Source organism: Aedes aegypti, chromosome 3 (assembly GCF_002204515.2).
Source record: "Aedes aegypti strain LVP_AGWG chromosome 3, AaegL5.0 Primary Assembly, whole genome shotgun sequence".
NCBI lineage: Eukaryota > Metazoa > Arthropoda > Insecta > Diptera > Culicidae > Aedes > Aedes aegypti.
In genome coordinates, this window is record NC_035109.1 from 14,582,462 (window position 1) to 14,606,826 (window position 24,365).

Below are 24,365 nucleotides of genomic sequence, written 5' to 3' on the forward strand. Positions count from 1 at the left end.
CAACTGATATTGCTGAGGTAAGTTTAATTATTTATTTAGAAAAGGATAGTTGTTGTAGCACACACTGATGTACTTTCGTATTCGTTATTACTTGCTAGGCTAGGGCCTCGCCAAAGTGTCTCTGAGATGTCGTAACAAACCCCGAGAAAAGCGGAACGGAAAGAATATTCAACCAGAGAGCACCATGAAATAATTGCCCTCGTTCAAACCGTAAACATTTCAGAGGTTTATTTATGGGAAGGCAATATTGATAAACGGAAATTTTCAATTTGTTGTTAAAATGAAAATATGTTTAAGCATGGTTGAGTTTACACATTACCAAATAAATTTTATCAGTTTCTTCAACGTCTGTTTTGTAGTAGAATATGAAACGTCCAAAAAGTGAAAATCTAGATGAAAATAGAATTTTCACCCGCTTTGCTAAGCTGAGACTTGGTGAAGTTCGTAAAAATTCTATCTTCGTTAGTTGGCTAATTAATTTCTCGCCCTGTAGCTGATGAATACATTAAAAAGGTTAATAATATCATGAATGCAATATATAGTTCAATATACATGAAAAACGAACTGTGAATAATGATTTCCGTCTTAAATAATAATGTACTTCATAGGGTTTGTTCACAAATTTCATAACGCTGAAAATGGCCACACTCAAGATATACTTCTCATTTGATTCATGTGCCAACCCACATGGATTTTTGCAATGGGGGTATGCACATACATAGTATGTGCGAAACCAATAATTCATCACCAATCTTCATCTTCATTGAAATCATGATTACTTCATATTTAATCCATAATCGAAACACATACTTTTCATAGCTGGCTTAAATGGAATATATTGGTCACCTATATCGACTTTTTTCTTAGCATTAAAATCGAGAATTTCCACTCTTCGTTCCTCGGATCAGAAATATTTCATCGGAATCACACACACATGATTCCAATGAAATAAGATCCAAGAAACAATAAATAATGAACAGTTATAATGAGCATACGAAATAAAAATTTATTAAACTAAACTTATTATTAAAAAAATATTTATCACGCAGAAATTACATTCGCATAATGACATTCTTGGTGGAACTTATCATCGATTTCATTTATGGCTTGCAGCATTTGGTCCCGATGCTATTCAGGAACTCTCTGTTTCATGATTCCCGCATCTGCACAAATGTAAATAAATGTTATAAAACCACTAGAATAGTTTTTTTTTCTTTTATAAATACCTGTATATTCAATCAAGATATCACCGAAATACTGCTATTAGAGTACACCGAGAAGATCACAATCGAGGAAACATTTTTCGGATGCCATGTTTGTTTACTCCATGTGTTCCAGAAGGGTATGAACTTTGCACATACTTTGAATGTTCTTCAAATGATATAGATGTTACTCAAATACATGGTATTACTTACGAGCATAATGAATATAAGGTACACATACAATTAATGAGAATGAAAATTAGGCCAATGTATGTGCAAATGCACCTTTATTTAAGGGGGCTGTTTTCTTGAGTGCATAATTTAGATAAATTCATAAGGCGAAATAATGAATTGCTTACCGATTTCTTGTGGCAAATAAACATAAGTCAACACAATGATTATCGATAGAATTTTTGCCTGACTGTTCATTTATTTCATAACGTTGAAATTGGCCATTTTGGGCAAAATTGTAACGCTTTTTGTATGCATGTTATTTAACTTTTGTATGGGCCGTAACATCGCTAGGACACCCACCCACCCCCTTAGCGTTATGAAATTTGTGAATGGGCCCTTTTTGGCTGGCGCCCAACTCAGCGCATGGGCCACCGGCACGCAACTTGTTGGGCAGTCTGCGGATCAAAGTAAAGATTCGCAATATTTAACATACTTTGTTATTTTAATATTTTTCACGGCCGGTTTACAAATTTTGTTTTTACTTGACAACCACAATTTAGACGACTTTGAGCGAGTTTTAGACTAGATAGAGCTGTCCGTTTGCTTTGCATTTTTGACGGATCGTTCACGTTCAGATGTCAGAAAATTTACGCAAAGCAAGGACGCGTAAAAAACGCAGCAGAAAACATTGTTTGCAAAGAAAATTATTTTATTTTAATGGTGAAAACTCTTTAAAATCATAAAAATTATTGTGTAAGTGCGGCGAACAATGGCCGACGAAGGTAACGAGGACAGTTGGTTGTACGGCAACACCAATGCCGAGGGGAAAAATGGCGAGAAGGCTGACGATGAAGCTGCCGATGGCGACGTTGCTGGAAAAGATGGCACTTCGAGGGATGAAACCGGCGGTCAGTCGCAGTGGGAAACGGAGGAACCTAGTCGGGCTACGAAACGTCCTCGAAGCAGCTTCTCCGATGATGAACACCATCAACACGATGACAATGCCATGGATTCGAGCGATCTTGGCCAGTCGCGAGGAGATTCCACCCGGAGGGAAGATGATTTTGTAAGTATAAGCGGGCAATCACAGGGCTAACAGCGAATTACAATTTTTTTTGGTACGGGTCACTTTTTGAAGTTCGTCACAAATTGTGGTACTCCCCCCTGTAAAATACGTAGCATATCGAGCACCCCCCCCCCCCCTTATATTTTTTTATTTGTTTTCCTTAGTGACTGGGTTGAAACAAAAAAAATTGAAATGAGAAGTTCAATACAAAGTTAGATATTAATTACTGACTGAAATGAAAGGAAAATTTATTCTAACACTTTGACAGTAGCGCTCAAAAGTAATTTGGAAAAGTTTTGAATAAACATTTTCCTTGGTTTTGGTTTCCAGTTTCTTATAGACTAAATTATATTACTATTGTTGTTCTTACCATAAAAAACAAGTTTACTATAAAAAAAGTGAAAAAAAAAATTGATTGGATTGATGAAGCTCGTTACTGTCGAGTTAGGGTCCAATATATTTTATAATATATTGAACAAAAATTTCATTATATTAGAGGATTGTTTTTTTTTAATTATTCGTTGTTATGAAATAGATTTCAATGAAGATGATCAAGAAAATATATTAATTTGAAATGAATCATCGTTAATATTATCCAATTTCAAATCATTTTAGCAAACAGTGGTCAGATACATAAAAGATTACACTTGAAATATTTGGAATGTTTAGAAAATTTTAGCGATTATTATACAATTACAAATCTCTATTAATATTTCAGTTGATTTTCATTATCGTTTCCATACTGAAATAATCTTACACAACCTATAATGAAACCGTTAAATAATAAAAAAATCTTCAAATTACCGAGATATTACCAAAATTTAATGATAGTGCAATTTTGTTAACACTCGAATCTATTACCCTCATTAATATTCAGGCTATTCCATCAAGAGCATTGATATATCAAAACAAATGATGAGTTGATTGGGTTGGGATCTCCTGCAACATTGAAGGCATAATTCACGGAATAAGTATCTTGCTTTAAATGTAATATTTGTGAAGAAGAGCATATTTTATTTTCTTGAAGAAATAAAGCCTTAAAAAAATATGAATAAAACTATATCGGCTGACTTTATGTCATGTTAACAAATGGCAAAAAAAAAGTACTCCAAGTACTTAGAGCATTTATTTTTTTATCAATTCATTAAACTTATTTTGTTTATTCATAAATTTATTAATTTGGACACGAATATACTATAATATTCACAAAATTATTAAAACTTGAAAACATCTGTTTGATTGCATTTATCAAGAAAATCTAAAGTTATATAGATATTTTTTCAATCTTGTCATATGAATGTTTTGAAGCTTAATCATAATATTATAGCCCAAGTTTAAAAGAAGTTTCATAAAAAATAATTGTATGCAATTTTTTTAGCGCCTTTCTTTTTACGGGCATGATTTAAAATGCTACGTCCACTAGCTAGGACCCCTCCCTCCCCCTTGTCACACTTCGTCTCAAATTCGTGAAGCCCCCTCCCCCCTAAAAAGCTACGTCATTTATGGACGACCCCTTGCCACGCGATGTACGAAAATGCGAAAATGGAAACTTTGGCAAAAAAGCTCTCAGTTGATAACTGTGGAAGTGCTATTTATTTGTTACATCAACAGGCAAAGTGAGGCCCCAATGATGTTGGTAGTTAAAAACATACAAATCGAGACAAGAAAGGTCAAATCTACAAATAACACATATGGATGTCAAGAGCTAAAACTTAATCTAAAGCACATTCAAAGCCGTTGTCAGTTGTTTCGTCCAGCAAAAAAGGACGAAAATCTTCGACGTAAGAACTCACGAGTGAGATGAAAGTCGAAGATTGATGCGACTCGGTTGAAAAGTTTCAGTAATCCGTTGATCCCACCGTTAGTACTGTAGTTCGTTCGTCGGAGAGGAAGCCTTAGGAGCGAACTATTGCGGAGCAGTCGTGGTCGAGCATTCAAGTCGATTTGTTCGAGGATTGATGCGCAGTCTATTCGTCCCTGAAGCGTATCGGCGATCGTCAAAGCTCTGATTGTGTCTCTTCGCGTGCGGAGTAGCTCGAGATCTATTAGTTGGCATCTGCCTTCGTAACTAGGTAGGCGGAACGGATTCGTCCACGGTAGTTTGCGAAGCGCAAAACGTAGAAAGCGGCGTTGAACCGACTCGATTCGCTCGGCGCCGTTGTTGTATGCAGGACACCAGACTGCAGAACAATATTCCAGAGTGGAACGAACGAGGGAGCAATAAAGCGACTTTAGGCAGTAGATGTCCGTGAAGTTTTTGGCGATCCTGAAGATAAATCCAAGGGTTCTGGACGCCTTGTCTACGGTGTACGACACATGCTGCCTGAAAGACAATTGTGAGTCCATGATGACACCCAGATCTTTCACGTGGTTAACGCGTTCGATAATCGTCCCATATAGACTGTAGGCGAATAGGGTCGGCTGCTTCAGTCGTGAGAACGTTATAATTGAACATTTGACTGGGTTAACTACCATCCTATTAAGAGAGCACCAGTTAGCGAAAGCGTCAATCTGTTGTTGCAAAAAGTGGCAGTCGGTTGTAGAGCGGATCTGTAGGAACATTTTTAGGTCGTCGGCGTAAGACAAACGAGGACCTTTGATTAGCAGATGAACATCGTTGAAATACAACAGAAAGATCAACGGACCCAAATGGCTACCTTGTGGGATGCCAGAAGAAGCAGAAAAGCTACTGGATTTGAAATCGCCAATTGAAACCAATAATTGACGACCGGTGAGGTACGTCCGGAACCAACATAACAAATTGCCGCTGACACCAAGTCTGTCGAGTTTTGCGATCGCGATAGCGTGGTCCAGCTTGTCGAATGCAGCAGAGAGATCGGTGTATATGACATCCGTCTGCGTACGTTCCGTCATGCTATTAGTGATGTAGGATGTGAGGCACAGTAAATTAGTGGTAGTTGACCGGCCCGCAGTGAAACCATGCTGGTCGGGGCTGAGATACTGCTGACAGTGTGAGAGCAAAGGTTCCATAACGACAAGCTCGAAAAGTTTCGAGACGGAACACAGCGCCGCAATTCCTCGGTAGTTATTCACGTCGTGTTTACTTCCTTTTTTATGTACTGGGAACATGTACGCGGTTTTCCAGCAGGACGGAAAAGTGCCACTGGAAAGCGACATTTGAAAAAGATGACGGAGAGGAACTAGCAAGTTGTCGATGTGTTTTTTCAGGAGTGCGGAGGGGACACCGTCTGGCCCCGGATTATTTGAGGATTTGAGCTTTGAAGTGGCCTTGGTGATCGTGTCGAATTGTACGTCGATAGCACTCAACGATTCACCATTCAGAGGAACATAACTGGCTGCGCGGCTTACTTGGTCCTCGGTGATGCCCTCACCGTTGAAAACGTTGGCAAATTTTTCAGCGAACAGCTGACAGATTTCTTGCGTGGTAGATGCGATTTCTCCGTTCAGCTCCATAGACGACGGAAGGCCAGATTCCTTACGTTGTTCATTTACAAATTTCCAGAAGGATTTGGGCTTATTTTTAAGTTTAAGCTCTATATCTCGCTGGTGCTGAGAGTAACATAAGCAACTTAATCTTTTATATTCGTTATTGATCCTCACATAATCGTCCCTTAGAGGAAGCGTTCGATGCTTTGTTAGTTTCCTTAAAGCGGCTCTCTTCTGCGACTTAAGTTGGCGAAGCTCTTTTGTTTGCCAGGGAGGATGTGCGTCTTGAAGATGTATGCGCTTTGGTACATGCCTGTCGATGACATATGAGAGAACATTTGAAAAAGTAGTTGCAGCGACTTCAACATCGTGGGGGTCAAGAATAGTTGCCCAATCGATACTTGACAGGACATCTGCAATGCTACGATGATCGGCTTTCACAAAGTTGTACGAAACAGAGGCGGGGCGATCGTCGAATTCGGATATCTGGTAGCCTTCAATAGATATCATCAACGCAGGATGATGAGCGACATCTTTTACTAAGGCGCACGGAGCCTCGGAAATTATTGGTGCTTTTTCTTGGAAACTCACGAAACATAGATCCAGACTACGGTTATTTTCATTGACAACGTGATTGATTTGAGTCAATGTGGCGGCACTGTAGCTATCCAACAGATTAATCGCACAGGCATGGAACGACGAGCACTCGGGGTCCGGGTAGAGGAAACCGCTGTGAGACGGTTTCCACGAAACACCAGCAAGATTGAAGTCACCGACAATGATTATTTCGTCCGTCGGAGATGCTGACTCCATCATAGAGAACACAGATTGACAGTGAGCATTAATAAGTTCGACGTCGCGCACCCGATCGGGTGCAATGTACAAGGCGCACAAAAACAATGTACGACCGTCGAACTGGATAGATACCCAGACTTGTTCCAAGCACCTCCACAGGCCGTTGTCAAGAGCTTTCACTCTCAGTCCAGAGCGAACCGCCACAAGAACACCGCCTCCGGTGCGTTTGCAGCTATTGTTTGGATTCCGATCGCAACGAAATACCTCGTAACCGGATCCGAATACCTGATTAGAAAGCGTTTTAGAGTCAAGCCAAGTCTCGGTTAAGACGATAATATCGTAGCAGGCATCCGAGACGGCTAAGCGATAATCGTCGATACTTGTATTCATGCCGCCGACATTTTGGTAGTACAGAACGATGTCTAGTTTCGAAGTCGCTGCCGAAGGTTCGCTTATTCTGGAATGCAATAGTGCGTCAGGTGTCGAATGAGTGCATGTTGAAACAGGTGAATACTCGCCAGAGTCGGGTTGTTGGAAGACCCTCTCTCCGTTACCGACTACAGGACCAGAACGACTGTGATGAACGTGGGCAGCAAGAGGCAGGACTGTAGCGGAGGGATCGAGGGCTTCCATGAAGCTTTCTACGATGCGTTCTGGTTTTCCAGCAGCAGATGAAGTTGAAATATCGTCGTTGATACTAAAAATTGAGGGCGCATCAGGCGACGAAGGAACAGAGGCTTGAATGTACTTGCCTGTGAGTGCGCGATGGAAGACCCCTGATCCGCATCTAGCTAAAGGACCAGGACGACTGTGCTGAGCGATGGCGGGAGATGGCACGACTTCGCTAGAGGAATCAGGGGCTTCCAAAAAGCTGTATACAGTGCGTCCTGGTTGTGAAGATAGCTGGGTTGCGCAGTGAGCTTCTATTGAAGGGCCGTCGATGGAAATGAGATAATTGTCGGCGGACTCCAGATATGAGGAGGCCATGGTCGCAGCGATTTGACTATACAAGCGATTACTCGTGGTGGCAGAGGGATCCACAGCGCTAGAACGTGAGAACTGATCAAGCGGAGAAGAGCTACTAAACGATGAATACTTGCCTGTGTGAGAGGGTTGGGAGACCCTGTTACCATACTCGACAACAGGACCAGAACGGCTGAGATGGCGGGAAGCAGCTTGCGCGACTGTGTCGAGAGGTTCGAGGGCTCCCATAATGCGACAGGCAGTGCGTTCTGGTTTACAGCATTCAGGTGTTAACATCTCGGTACAATGCCGGATACCGGAGTTGAAAATGGCGAGCTGGCTGGATCTGGGGAAATCAGGATAGCAGGCGTGTTTTGGCGTGGCAGCCACAAGTTTTTTGATGTGCTGTCTTCAAACTCGCGAAACAGTATTCCTTTCGGCCATGTGTCCGCGTTGAGCGCAGCTTCGCGAAGGCTAGGGTCAATGCCGACTTTGAATGAGATGAAGTTCAGGCGATTGGTATCGATTCCCCGCTTAACAAGCGGAATCGCTTTGATGATTCCTTCACAGTGCAAGCAATCCTTAACCAGTTGCTCAACCGCATCCGGTTTAACACTAGGGTGAATACGAGAGAGATACACCCAGAAAAGCTCGATGGGCTCAGGCACGGTAAGCACGTTTGCATCAGCCACTATTTTAGTGCCCCCGACGAGAGGTTTGTTGGAAACCGAACCGTCATCACGGCGTCTTTTCAAGGGCGGTTGTCGTGAGGAAGTACCAGGTTCTTGGGAAAGAATTGGAGTTAACGGGGTGATGCGCATGGATAGCTGCGCGATTTGCTGTCCTTGTTTGGCTAGTTCTTTCTTGATCTCAGCGTGCACAGATTCTTGTTTTTCGGTAATAGCGTTAATAGCTTCACCAAATGAAGAAACCGTCGATTTGAACCTCGCAATTTTCATTAATTTGGCGCACTCATCGCACATCCACATTAGGTTCGGATTTTCATGAACGATTCTCACAAACGCCTTGTTGAGTTTTGCGACCGTACATTTCAGATGAACCATCCTCTCGCAAAAAGCCATACAAGTTACGCAATCCTCTTCGCATTTGATAGGCTTTGCGCAATGATCGCAAGCAGCGGACGATGACATGGTAAGGTGGAGATGCTCTAATTTGAAAGTACGGTGGTCGAGAAAGTGCACTGAGCGTACAGGTACGTAAACAGCAAAACAAAAGTACGGTTGCTTGAAAAGTGTAGTAAGCGCACAAACAACAAGATCGCGCGAGAGAAGTGTACCACTGTTTCACAGAATCTTAAAAGTGATTTCTCAATCTTATCACCAACTAAACCGGATCTTCCACGGAATTAATGTTCACAGACGGGCAATTCAACGGTTGACACAGAAAGGATTCGATTAAATACGATTAAATAACGGAATAACACTATAATTTCCGGAGCGATACATAAACCAACCAACTTTCGTACAGTGACGTACAGTGATGTGCTCATTGAACACTAAGCTGAGAAGTAGGCTTTCTCCTTGTGAGGACGTAATACCAAGAAAAAGAAGGTGATTTGCTGTTGAAAAGAAGAATAATCGCCTATCTCGATATGCTGAAAATTACTTCAAAGAAATCTTTATTTTTTAATCGCAGTGCGGATTTGCATTTTTGTTCTCTGTGTTGACTAGAAAACGAAATAGTGGTTGATCGCGCACGGGTAGGACCCATTATCCGTTGTGCTTTTTCGGGATATCGGAATGATTAATTAGACGGCGTACGGTGGCTTCTTGCCATTGCAATGGTCAAACGATAACTATTTATTTTCCTATATTACATACACATACATCGAGGGGCAGGGACATACATTCACTCATTTGCACAAACATACTCCCCCCCAAAACGAACCGTTTTCAAATACAACACAATAAATTATCATCGTCAGGATTTAACGAAAAATTTAAATAAAACCAAATTAAAATCTAACGATACTGCCAAATCATTGTTGCTGGAGAAACGACAACAACTGCTCGAGTGTCCGGCGATCGCACTTGCCATTGATACCATTTCGATCTATGACTGTCGTAGTCTGCTGCATCGAGAACGATAGATGCTAGATGGCTGCTTCGTTGCCCTCACCATCGTAGCTGGAAGTGTCGCGGAATCCTTACAGTTAACACAAGGTAGGAACCCGTTGCGTGTATACACCTGTCCATTGGGGTAGAGCATTCCTGTCTAGTTAAATACTGAGCTCCCTGCTGCAGTACTGGATAAGCTAAACACGAGATATGCTCTGCTGAATAGCTACCATCGGGGCCACACTATCGCAGCTGGAAGTTATACAGAACGGCGTCTCCTATTGTGCTGCTGCTGATCGTTACTCTATGGCTTATTTCAATTTTCGTTTCCCGTTCTAATTGATCATCTTTTCACCAGGTTCTTCAAACACGGCTAGTCACGGCACCAAATTATGATCGCGCACGGGTAGGACCCATTATCCGTTGTGCTTTTTCGGGATATCGGAATGATTAATTAGACGGCGTACGGTGGCTTCTTGCCATTGCAATGGTCAAACGATAACTATTTATTTTCCTATATTACATACACATACATCGAGGGGCAGGGACATACATTCACTCATTTGCACAAACAGTGGTATATGTAAAACATTCTTGGCATATTTTAAGCCTAATCTTTGATCGATTTCGCTAGCTGAGTGAGATCCTCGAAAAAAATTATAGAGAATTATCATTGGATTGGATTGTAACTATATTTGATGAGCTCAAACGCAAAGGGGTGTAAGTGACATTTTGGTCTGTTTTAAGTTGAGTTGAGGAAACTCTACTGTTTACAATCGTCCTAGAGATATTTTCAGGCGATTTTTTCGTTCAATGGAAAAACATGACATTACGACAAGTATTACTGTATTTGTTCTTCATTATTTTATCTAGAAATTTAATCAGAAATTTATTGAGGTATTTGGCCAAATAATTTGATGTTACTCTAGAAATTTCTAAAGGTGATCATTTAGTGATTATTTCCCAAGAAATTTCTCCACGAATTTTCCTAGAAAATTTCTCCAAAAATTTTAGAATTCAACCTAGATTTTTCCAAGGAGAACCACAGAAATAAAGATTCGTTTTCAGAAATCATCCAAAGAGTGTAGTTTAAAGGCTTCCGAAATCATTCCTTCAAAAATAGTTGAGAAATTTTTCGAGAAAGTCCCCACTGCTCCAAAACTTTATCCAGTGATCCGTCGATTTCTCTGGGACATCCTCCAAGATTCCCAGTCAAAACTCTTCTGAACTTCAACCAATATCTTCTCCAGAAATTTCTACGAATTTCCTTTAAAATTGTCTTTCAGGATGTATATAAGATTGCAATTAGACATTTCTCTAAAGATACAGTCGAATTTCGTTCATTGCACTCTCTTTAGGTGGGCTTCGTTTTAATTGGGCTACCGTTAGGTGGGCTATAGCCCATTTAAAACGAAAACAAAAGTCACTTTTAAACATAAATCTCGATCTATCAATGTTGGTAGCCCTGAATTTCTATTGTATTCGATATTTTGACAGCTGAAAACTCAGCCCGATTAGTGAAAGTCTTTCACTAGGTGGGCTACCGGTTTAGTGCAATGAACGAAAGTTGACTGTACCTCTAGCAATTGATCCAGAAATTCCTTCTAAGATTTCTGCAGACATTTCTAGAATAACCTCTGATTAAACTTTTGTAAGTTTCAAAGTGACCCTTAATAAACAAGGATGTTTTAAATAACTCCTGGACTCTTGAGATAGTTTTAGAAAATTTTCTAGATAAATTGCTAAGATAATAAAATAAATTGAATCTCGGGATAGTATTTCAGGATTTTCTAAATAAATTTTATTGGAGAATTAATTGGAAAAATTGCTGTAGTATGAACTGGTGTGAAAACATAAATACATTTTTGAAGATTGCATGGGATTTTGTGTAACCTTCAAAGAAATGTTTGGTAAAACTATTTCATTCAAGTTGGAAAAATTCCTAGAAAAAATATAGATTTGTTTATAGAACCCCTCAAGGAATTATGAAGATCTACGAGGAAACGTGGATGCATTTTTTAAGGAATCCACATGAACGGAAAGAAGAGGGTTTCTAGAACAAAAATACTACAACCCTATTCATCGGAAGAAATACTGTAGAAATCTTTGGATGATCTTCTAGAGCATCGTTTCCCAAACTTGGCTTTCGTGACCCCCCGACCTCTCATCGCCTCGCTCATTTTACCAATGGAAAACGAGCTGACGAGACGTTGGGGGCCGCGAAATGCAAGTTTGGGAAGCTGTGTTCTAGAGTAACAATAGAAGAATTCGGTAGAAGGATAAGCGAAAATAATCTGGAGGAAGTTCTAGGATAGTTTTAGAAAAAAAATCAAAGCAATACCTGAGGAAATTATTGGAAGTAGTAGCGTTGGAGTTCTCATGGATTTCATGGAGGAATTCTGGACAAATTCATCTTTTGAAAAATCGCTGGAAGAATGTCTGGTAGAATTGGTCGAGAAATCTCTCAAAAAATTTCTGCAGAGATCCCTGTAGCAGAGCCTGAAATAATTCTACATAAAATCACTGTGATAATTAATGATGGTTTTCCTCGGGGAATCTGAGACGAAATTCTTCAAGAGCCTGTTGAAATCGTTATAGTCCTTGAAGGTTTCTTCGGAGCCTGAACAATTTTGCATCAGGATTCAATGCAAGCAGGATAAGTAAATAAGAGACTTTCATATTGGTTCAAATAGATAATTTAGAGACTTTCCATTAAAAATAGAGACTTGTATTAAAATAGGTATTAGTAGGCCGGCTCCAAAGGCACGTTCCCCACCAGTTGGGAGATTTGTGCCATTAAAATAGAGACCAAGTCTCAAAAAAAAAACCTATAACCAGTCCTGTTCTCATTTTCTCATCAATTTCTAGATAATAAATTAATACACAGCAAATATTCTATGAAACCACCGAAGTGACCCGACTAATCGCAAAAGTTTTCAGGAGATACTGAAGATGTTTGAAAAATGTTTCATCGAGCAGAAATTCCGTCTAATATTTCGATGGAATTTCAACAATTCTCAAAAAATCGTCATGATCTGCTCTTAATATTTTCATGAATGATGTAACAAAATATCAGTAGGAATTTAATCAAAACATTTTTCAGAAAGTGAAAGATAAATCTTATCGTGTCTAATTTAATTTGTTTCCCATGCTAGGTATCTGCTGATCTTGATTTTTTTTTTGTTGAATCGTGGGTAGGACAATACTTTGACTGTTTTTGTGCGGAGTACATGTCCTACCCATTTTCCGCGCCATGTTTTCATTGGAGTGTTTTGATAGAAAAATACTGTGTATTTGTTGTTTTAATATTGTCGATAATTGTCGAATGGTGCCGCAAATTACCCTACTAGAAGTTGCTCCCAATTTGCGTTGAACTTTTTTTCATTTCTTAACACCCCATTTTACGATATTGTGATTCAAAAAACAAGCATTGCGTTGTTTCAAAAACCAATTTTTCAAATGGAAAACTTTGTTGTTATAAACATATATTTTTATATATACAGTTATGGACACAACATTTGCAACTTTTTTGATTTTCCATACAAAATGTCCAACTTTGGTAAGCTAGATCTCAGTTATTTATGGACCGATTCGAATGAAACTTTCACAGAACATCAGATATAACTTGAATTTTAACATATATTTTTGAATAATTTTTCCAATCACGAGTTTATAAGTAATAACGGTTTGACTAAAGTGTAATTTTCGACGAAAAATTCAAAACTTTTTATCTCAAAATCTGATAGCCCTACACAAAAACTGTCTTCAGCAAACTTATTCATCTCGTCAAAATCTCCAACTTTGCTGAAGATACCATGAAGCTATTCCTTCAATATGTTTAGTTATGTCAATTATAAAAAATCATCAAAAAATTCACTTTAGTCAAACCGTTACTGCTTTTCAACTTGTGATTGGAAAAATCACTCAAAAATATGTGTTAAAATTCAAGTAATGTCTGATATTCTGTGAAAATTTCATTCAAATCGGTCCATAAATAACTGCGATATAGTTTACCAAAGTTGGTCATTTTGTATGGAAAATCGAAAAAGTTGCAAATGTTTTGTCCAATACTGTATATATATATAAATTATATTTTTCCAGCTGTTTTGAGATGGTTTTTCTTTGTCGTAAGCAGTGTCAATGATTTGAAAATAAACTAAGTTTTGATTTTCAAGTCACATTTTTAGAACCGTATGTCACTTTGGTCACTATTTTTTCACATCGAGCCACTAAAAAACTATTTTTGGCACCACTTTTTGCTACCAGCCCTGCAATCGAAAGTATCTTTAAAGACTATTACGCGACTATTCCACAGTTTCTTATAGAATTTCTTCTCAGATTTCTCGAGGAACAGCTTCAAACTCTTGGTTTGAATTCTAGTGAACAGATGTTTTCTAGAATACTGTCAAAGATTTCTCCCTTCACCAATGCTCCTAGAACTTCTTTTTCTTCTTGGCATTAACGTCCACACTGGGACAAATCCTGCTTCTCAGCTTAGTGTTCTTATGAGTACTTCCACAGTTATTAACTGAGAGCTTTCTTTGCCAAAGTTGCCATTTCCGCATTCGTATATCGTGTGGCAGGTACGATGATACTCTATGCCCAGGGAAGTCAAGGAAATTTTCATTAGGAAAAGATCCTGGACCGATCAGGAATCGAACCCAGACACCTTCTGCATGGCTTTGCTTTGTAGCCGCGGACTCTAACCACTCGGCTAAGGAAGGCCCCTAACTACTTCCATCGATTCAACCGATGCTTAGAAGAATTTCTCCTGAATTTGCTTAACGATTTCCAGGAGCAAATTCAAGAGAAATTGGTCTATGCTTCCCTTTAAAAATCGCTGGAAATATTTCTGGGACTATCGGCAAATGAAGGGATTCCTGAAGAAATCTTGGAAAACTACTTCGTTCAGTAATTTTCACAGGGATTGCTTTAAAAATTTCCCCAGAGGCTATCCCAGTTTTTTTTCAAACTAATTCTACCACCGAAGTCCTCAATAACCACTCTAATAAAACTTACGAAAGTGTATAACAGTGTTCAATAGTTAATTTCGTTGAGGATTTTTCCAAGAAAGTACAAACTACAAGAATTCCAATATTCTTCTTTTTCTCGCTCTCAGAAATTGCTCCAAAAAGTCCTCAAGGGATTATACGAGAAAATCTATCAATAACTCTTCCAGAAGTTCCTCAATAAATTTGATCTGATATGATGCCTTCTGCGATTCGGTCCGATGTTTTTCAAGCAATTCCTTCAGAACATTTTGCAGGCTATATTATTCAGTGATTTGATTGACAACTTTTTTCGAATATCCTGGAAATTTATCTATGAAATCCTCTGAGACTTCCTCAAGATTCCAGGAGTGTTTTTTTTCAGAGTTGCACTACGTCGTTGTACAAGTACATCAGGGTTACTTTAAAACTTATACAAGTTTGATCAGAGGTGACTTAAGTTTTTTTTTTAGAATTTTTTCATGTAATTTCTTAAAAATTTCTTTTTGGCACATCCTCAAAAAATGGAATTTTTTTTTCTTCGAAGGCTTAATTGGGAAAGTTCTCAAAGAATTTCTAGAGGAATTTCATGAGGAATCTTAGTAGTAATTCCTAAAGGTGGAAGAGTCACTGGATAAATTAGGTCTAGAAGGTGTCTGGAGTGCTTAGGTCTATCTCGAAAAAAGTCTGAAAAATTTAGGAATGGAATAGCTGATGGCACGTCTGAGGAAATTTCTGTGATTATACTTAGAAAAAATCCAGGTTGAATTTGGCAGCTATCCAAAACGTAATTCCCTGACAAATTTTTTGGGAAGTCCATGAAAAAGTAACTAAGTGAACTGCTGAAGTAATATTAAGAAAACATTTTAGCAAATATCTGAAATGATGATGATGATGATGATGGTCCCGCCACATACCCCTACAAAGGTTTGAGCTAGACGATATATCTTTAAGATAATTATTATGATCAATTTAATCAGATATTGCAAAACGAAACGGTCTGATTATTTTTGACAGATATAAATAACATAGAAATTTTCATACTATACAGCAACAAAGAAATTTTGTAAACACCATTGATCTTAACCACAGATGTTCATAAGCATAACCAGTGATCATGAAATTCCAACAAAATCCAAAACCTTGTCAGGATTGAAAACTCCGCAAGACGATTTCAAAACTATCGACAACATTCGCATTTTCAAGAAGTTTCCGACATTCAACCAGTGAGCCTACTAATAATCCAATGAATCCTTCAACAGTGCAATTGTCCAATTTTGTTTACAAATCATAAAATAGTCATTTATACCTGTGTACCGCGCGCGAGACTCAAACTTTTGTAGACTTCACAAAAAAATAGGTTTTAAGCTAAAGCTACGTCAACAATATAAAAATCCATCATCATCATCAGGGTGAACATAATAGTTTGTCTATACCCTAATGAAATAAACCAAATAAATTATGCAATCAAATAATCTGTTTGTAAAAACATCGTCAAGATACAAAATTAGTCATTAATAAAAAATTACCATTTGGCTGCTCAAAATACAGCTTTTACGTGTGAAATGCATAGTCTCTTGAACTGTGACAGAGTCGTTGCACGCTTTATTTGTATTGGCATAGAATTGAAAACATTTATTCCTTTGTAGTATAATGAGTTTTGTGAAGCACCATGCAGAAAATTGGGTGTTCTGATTTCGTCCGCGTTTCTTGTGTTATATCTATGAATGTCACTTCCTCTTTCAATTCTGTCACACAAATATCGAGGCAGCAAACCGTTGACTACTTTATAAACGAACACCATTGTCAAATAAACAATTCTTTGCTTCACTGACAGCCATTGTAGAGCGTCTAACAAAAAAAGTGAGGAAGTGAGTCTATCACATCTTAAAATCAAGCGCATAATTTTATTTTGCAAGCGCTGCAATCTCGATATTTGTGTTTCATTAGCCAAAAACAAAATGGAAGGGCAAAAATCCAAGTGAGGAGAGATGATTGATTTGTACAACAATATCTTACTAGCAATGGTTAATTCGTTTTTTAATCGACAAAGAATACCGTACTTCTTGGCTATTTTCTTGATGACATTGTTAATATGAGTGGCAAATTTAAGTTTATCATCAATAATCACGCCAAGATATTTAATTTCACGAACGCGATCAATTGCCTCATTGTCAATTTCAACAGAGACTTGTTCATTACTACGATTCCGCGAAATGATCATGAATTTTGTTTTACTTATGTTCAATTTCAGTTGTTTAAACTTCAACCATCTACTTAAATAACGCAAATCTTCATTCAAGTTTGAAACGGCTTGTTCTAAATTTTTAGCTGCAATGAATAATACGGTGTCATCCGCAAACAAGTTAATATCACAAAATCGTAAAACTCGTCTCATGTCATTAATGTACATAATAAATAAAATGGGCCCTAATACACTTCCCTGTGGAACACCAAGATTACTTTCCACGGGACTGGAAACCGAATTATTAAAAACAGTCCGTTGAGTTCTTCCACACAAATAGCTTTCGAACCATTTGTATGCAGAACCCGAAATTCCAAAGCGCTCGATTTTTTTCAACAATAAGGGCCTAGAAATTGTCTCGAAGGCGCGTTTCAGATCCAGAAATACAGCAATGATAGTTTCTTTACACTCCATTTTTTCTTTCCATTTGGCTAAAATCAAGTTCAATGCGGTTTCACAAGAATGTCCTTCTCGATATCCCGATTGCTCTGGTATCAGCAAGTTATTATTATTCAAATATTTTATCAGTTGGCCTTTAACAACAAGTTCTAAAATTTTCTCTAATGTGTGCAACATGTTGATGGGACGAAACTCTTCGGCTTTAATCGTTCCAGCAACCTTTTGTATAGGAATCACTAAAGATTCCTTCCAAACCTGTGGCACGTGCCCGGTTCTCAAAGATTCATTTATAAGGTCCAACAGATTGTGTCCAATGACATGAAAGCAATCTTGCACAACTCTAGCATTAACATTATCTACTCCAGCCGTTTTATCTAAAGAAAAACATATACTTCTTAATTCATCAAATGTAATCGGGTGAAAACATTCAAGTTTACATCTACTATTAACCGGCTGTTTGATTTCGTCAGGTTCAGCAACCAACTCAATAGATTGGTTGATCGATGAAACGCTATCGACAAAATATTTGTTAAAATTACATGCAATTTCTTGTTCTGACTGTTCTAATGTGCCATCGAAAGTTATGGATCGCGGATTACAATTATTAGGCTTCAATAAAGACTTTAAAATTTTCCATAATTCCTTGCTGTTGTTCTGATGCTGATCGATTTTCCTCTGAATATATTCACAGCGGGTCTTTTTCAACGTTTGTGAATATATATTTCGCGCTAACTTGTACCTTCTCCAGTTATTATCATTATTTCTCCTTAAAAACTTTTTGTACAGTTTATCCCTCTTGCGTTTAAGACGAAGTAGCTCTAAACTGTACCAGCTGTTTGAGTTTTCTAGAGATACAAACTTTTGTTCAACTAACTTATTGGTACTGGTTTTTAATATATCCGTTAAAACAGCTGCTTTATGATCCAAACTGCCCGCACTATTATGCAAACCCATACTTCTTTCAACAAGATTTGATACCGCCTGTTTTGAATATTTCCTCCAGCACTTTTTTCTTACAAGATTATCTCGAATACTACTGTTATCTTCAATATTTATAACTAAAGTTTCATGATCGGTTATTTTCAAATCTGAACATGTGACTGAGTTTACTGTATCGAAATTAGAATAGACATGATCAATAATTGTTCTATTGTGCCGGGAAATTCGTGTGTAATCGGTAACTTTTTGTTTCAAATTGAAATACTCAGCCAAACGCCTCAAATGATTCGAATTCGCATCACTCCAATTGATATTAAAATCGCCAGCAAGTACGTTAAGTTTACTAGGATCTATAAAGGTCTCAAACCAGTTTTCTAAAATTTCAATAAAACGCTGGTCGCTTGAACTGGGAGAATGATACAAAATACCATAATTACCCATCTTCATGCCACGTACAACCGTAATGCCTAAGAACCAATTACCATCATGCGCCTCGTTCGATTGAAGCTTGAATTGAACTGATTCTTTGACATAAATAGCAACTCCGCCAGTGTGTCTTGAATGCGACAAACAAGCAGCAATATTGTAACCCGGAATATTATATTGATTAAATGCGTCAATGTCTACAATATGTGTTTCCGCAAGAAGTACCAAAAATGGACGTTTTTCCTCTACAATCTGACGTAATGCAACGTAGTTTGTAGATAATCCAGCAATATTAAAATACAAAATGTCTAATTGATTCACATTACTACTGGAACTTGTTTGCTATTTATTGAAATGCAAGCTGCTTTTTTTCTGATCAAATAGCTTCTTATATGCCATACATTCATTCTTACTGAAAGCTGGATGATTAATATTCAAGTTCATGTTACGTTCATTATTCATTTTTATACAATTCACACATTTCAATACGGTTGACGTACACTCCGATGTTTTGTGACTTCCGCTGCACTTAGAGCACGCAGTGCTGTTGTTGCACTTCGTACTCATGTGCCCGAATTCTCCACATTCGAAGCATCTTAATACACTAACCGCGGGAACTACAAGGCACCGATCAAATTTTACATTAACCCTTTTGGCAGTTAAAAGACAGCTATACGTATCAACATCTACTTCGATTACGGCATTGTATTGCTTGTATCGGAAGCGTGGATTTTCATAAACATTTAATACTTTCACATCATTAATCGCGATATCTTCATTATGACTTTTTAAATAGTCAATGATGACATCGGAGGAATATTTATAGCTCATACCCAACACTTTCAATCTTGGCACCGATGTTGGGACAACAGCGCTGTAGTTTTCACCCAGATCGTTTTGCATGCCATTTTTCACAAGATCAACATTATATCCTGTTGCACACTTCACAATTACGGAGCCATCTTTCCCGTTTCTAAAGCTACTTATCTTGTGTATTTTTGGATCAAGTTTTTCATACAAAAATTTGCGAGTGTCCTCGCTGCTCTGATTGGACGTTGGTTTAATCACAATAACCGGACGAGTCTCACTCTTTTTTGGTGAATTTGGTTTAGGACCTTTACTTTTACTTTTCCGAGCTTTTTTATTAACTACTGTAATAAAAGGATTCGCGTCTACAAAAACATCGTCATTATCAAAATCATCAATTTCATCTGCATTACTTATTTTCCGTTTTTTCCGTGCACTAGAGGTCGATTCCAAATGAACCGACCTAGATGCATCACGCGTACTTTTCATTGTAGCTAATTTCATTTTATCCGCATTAAATTGAAAAAATGAACTTGTCATATTTTCCATTTTGCCATTAATTAATTTCTCAATATTATTTACAGCCTCATTAAGAGTGCCGTTAACATTCTGTACCAATTCTTCCATACCGGACTTTAACGCGTTGCCTATCTGAGCAGCCAGTTGGTTTCGAATATCATCGATAGAATCCGAAAGTGAAGAAATTTTCTTCATATCTTCTTCCATTGATCCGATATTGAACACGCTACTGTTCTGCTCACCACAACTCGGACCAGATAGGCAATCATCACACTTGAAAAAAACATTTGCATTATCTGTGATCAACCTAGCTGCTGCCTTGTTTTCAACGGAGGAACACTGCGCATGGAAGTATTTCTCGCATCGGAAACAAAACAATGGCAGCCCGTTGATCGCAATCCCCCCCCTGCATGCCCCGCACTCCATCCCCTCCGCAATGACTACCGAGGAGTGAAAGCGCACAACGATACACAGAGAGACAAACAGTGAAACAATACCGCACAAACAAACTCAACCACAGCTTGCTGACGAAATTGCCTTATGGCACCGTCACTAGCAGCCGTGGCGAGGGAAATTAAATTCAATTTAAACACAACAGGCAACGGAGAGACTACTGTCTTCTACTTATCCTGATCACAAACACTTTTAGGCACACGCAGATTGTAATTTCTTCGCGGCACTTTACTGATTTCACACGTAAATTAAAATTTAATTAACACCGCACGGCAAGACAAACCACAATGTTCACCATCACAACACATTGAAATAATTTCTGATAAAATTCCTAGAGAAAACCACAGTAAGGAATTCCCAAAAATTGACTTAGAGAAATGTCTCATCAGATTCTATGAGAAATCAGTATTATCTCCTGGATCTCCTGGAGAATTTGTAGTTATACTTACATTGATCAATTTGTTTTACAGCATGGCGAGGAGGATTCGCATCTGCAGGAGGACGAAAGCCATGACCAGGAACGCACGGAAAAACCGGACAGGAGCGATGGCGAAATGGACACAGACGATAGCGATGACGACGACGATATAAACGTTGTTATTGGAGATATAAAATCGGGTCCGAGTTACAACATCATCAAGCAACGGGGACCCATAGTTCCTCCTCAGGTGGCACAGGCAGCCCCTGGCCAGGATAAGGCCAAGCAACCTGCCGGGAAGTTCAGCATAGAAGAGTTTGAAAGTGTCGGTACCATCAATGGGGTTCCAGCACACGAATTCAGCATTGATTCCTTGGAAGAGAAGCCATGGCGTAAGCCCGGAGCAGATATTACGGACTACTTTAACTATGGATTCAATGAAGAAACTTGGAGAGCTTATTGTGAGCGACAGAAACGGATGCGCATGCACGAAAGTGGCGTTGGATTGCAAGGTTTGACCATTAACAATCCCCAGGCGGCTCAGGCTCAAAATAACTGGAGACAAGGTCCTCCTCCGCCTAGGAAGATGAACAACGGAATAGACGTCATTGGCGGTATGAGCATGCACCCAAGACCGGAACATGGACCGGATATGATGCCTCGTCATCCGAAGGAGAACATCATCCAGGTCATGACGGCGGATCGTCGGGAATACAGTCGATCGGCTTCTAAATTCGATTCCCCAATGGGACCTCCACCGTTTGGTGCCCCTCCAGATTTCTATCACAACGAACCGGACTACGGTGACTATGGATACGAACCGACGCAGGAATCGCAATGGAACCAGGAACCCAACTGGCAGCCACATGGTATTAAAACACTTACCCCGGGACCGCCGCCGATGATGGGAATGGGAATGCCACCTCCCCACATGGACATGATGCCACCGCCAATGCAACCGGGCATGATGGGTCCTCCAGGGATGGGACCGCCAGGAATGCGAGGCCATGATCGTGAACGTGACCGAGATCGGGATCGTGGCGAACGAGACCGTGATCGGGAACGGGGTGGAAGGCAACGGGATCGTGACCGCGAACGTGAACATCGACGGGAACGCGAGAGGGATCGAGAACGGGAAGCGTCCATCAGCAAGCCCGAACCGGTGGAAATGGAACGGTCTCGGAGCGAGAAGCCCGATCGAGAGCGTGGCGAAGCGGAAAAGGATAAGCGATCGTCCAAGTCCGAGCGCCACAAGGATAGGTGAGACGAATATGTGACTCCAAACCTACGCCATTAGAGACTGACTTTGTTCTTTCTTCCCACAGGTATCGCGAAAGGTCCCGCAGTCGAGAAAAGTCCAAAGCCAGGAGACGTTCCCGCAGCCGGGAACGTGAACGTGCGGAACGCGGCGAACGGCACAGTAGTCGTTCGGAGAAAAAGAAGTCACACCGGAAGGACAAGGAGGAGGACGAATAGATAAGCAAGTTGAAAGAATAAAACAAGTGTTGCATTTCCGGTCAAGCAAGCATTGTAGAATCAGGAACAATGGAACATTAAAGTTTAGCATTATGTATTCCAACTAACGTTGTTTAAAATTTGGGCTTAGGTATACGAAAACAATCAGTTCGAATGGGAAGAAATCAGTATAGTCTGTAGACAAGATTTATTGTATATCACTTCACTTTATTTCCAATACTTTACCATTTCAGTTCAATTGAATATCACTTTTTCATTTATTCAGTTCTGCGCTACCCACAAATTACGTAACGCTCTAGGGGGAGGGGGTAGTAGGCTCAAGCATTACGACTCATACAAAATTTTTTATCTTTCATGCAAAAAGCTTGAAGAAGGAGGTGGGGGTTGGCAGGAGGTCGAAAGTTGTCAATTTTAGCATTGTGTAATAAATGGACGTTGTCTTTTTTGGATTTTATATTACAATTGTGTTACAAGGCAGAGAGCTTCGTGAAGCCCCAGCAAGCCGGTTCGTTTTTAACAGCGTCGTAGTAAAAATTTTTTCTTCGTTTCGCCCAAGCAATCGTTTATTTTTTCGTCATCTGAGCGATTTTTTTTTTGTTTGCGAGGAAAGCAAAAGTGTGTTATTCTTCGTATTTTCCCGCGTTTTTAGAATGATTTCTTTCTCCGTGTGTTTGTATGTATGTGAAGCTGAAAGTGGGTTGTGGCTGCTCAGTCAAGGATGGAGGATCAAACGGTGAGCTCGTTTCATGCTTATATTTCAAATCAGTTAAATATTTATGACTTCACAGTTGTATCATTACAGCGGTGGCAATGTTACGTAAATATTCACTATTTTTTCTTGGGGCTACGCCAAGTTTTAGGTTAACTCATCCTCAGAACAACTTCATGGCAGAATTAAAACATTGCCAGCTCAAAACTCTAAACAGGAAAACACGTACCTCGGGTAGATTGCCAATTATTACACAGGCTAAAAACGCGCCAATTATTGCATTCCTTATGAATGTGCAATAAATGGCACGTTTTTAGCCTGTGCAATATTCCCCAATTGGTTGCATATGTCCAACCCCCCCGCGAAGTGACAGATAACGCAATTTTCACGTACCTACTTGCAACGTAAACAATGGGGCCATCCACCGCTGCCGGCACAATTTTTCACTATGGCAGATCGGAATTTTGTTTCGTAGTTGACGGGTGCAAAACAACGAATGGAATGAAATGAAATAAGGGCGAGCCTGATATTTTCGTCTGCCAATGGAAATAAATTTAATAAAATCACCAAGTTTAACCACCAAATGAACTTAAGAGCGCACCAATTCGTTCGGTGAACAGATTAAATGACCTGTTAGTGCTTCGTTTTGCGGAAAAGTAATTTATAATAAATTACTTACAATACAGCCTAACTGATTTTGTGGATCGCTTTTATGCCCTCAAAAGGAAGCGCTGGCTGTAACATAAAATAAAATATTGTGGGCCTCGTGGCCGTGCGGTTAGTGTCGTCAGGCATTTGAGCGCATCGTGTCATGGAGTGTGGGTTCGATTCCCAATTCAGCCATTGAAACTTTTTGTCAGGAACGTTTCTCGGCTGTGCCACTGGAGCATTCTTGTCCATTGTCTAGTGTTAAGTTGCAGTCCGTGCAGCTATATGCCTGAAGACGGTATCCTTGTCTTTTTATTTGAGATCTAATCAAGTCGAAAAGCGATATTTTTTTATTTGTTTTTGTCTATGCGGATTAGAACACTTTTTCTCATACTCACCACCAGAGGTCTAAGTTCCAATCAAATAAGCTTATAGGCTCATATTTTCAAAGCTAAACGATCACTTCGACATCTGGTGGCTAGTAGGAGAACCGTCATAAAAGGGCCCATTCACAAATTTCATAACGCTAGAGGGGGTGGGTGGGTGTCCCAACGATGTTACGGCCCATACAAAAATTCAATAATATTCATACAAAAAGCGTTATAAGGCGGTGGGTGGGTGTCCAAAAAGGCCAATTTCAGCGTTATGAAAT

General features: G+C 39.3%; 1 protein-coding gene across 1 annotated transcript; it reads left to right on the forward strand.

The window, feature by feature from the left end:
• Positions 1-1,986: 1,986 nt before the first annotated feature.
• On the forward strand, positions 1,987-22,405 carry LOC5570138 (pre-mRNA 3'-end-processing factor FIP1). Its single transcript, XM_001653070.2, has 3 exons — positions 1,987-2,442; positions 20,933-22,140; positions 22,206-22,405. Exons 1-3 carry the CDS (start codon positions 2,146-2,148, stop codon positions 22,354-22,356), a joined length of 1,656 nt encoding a protein of 551 aa, XP_001653120.1. The 5' UTR covers positions 1,987-2,145; the 3' UTR covers positions 22,357-22,405.
• The last annotated feature ends 1,960 nt before the right edge of the window (positions 22,406-24,365 follow it).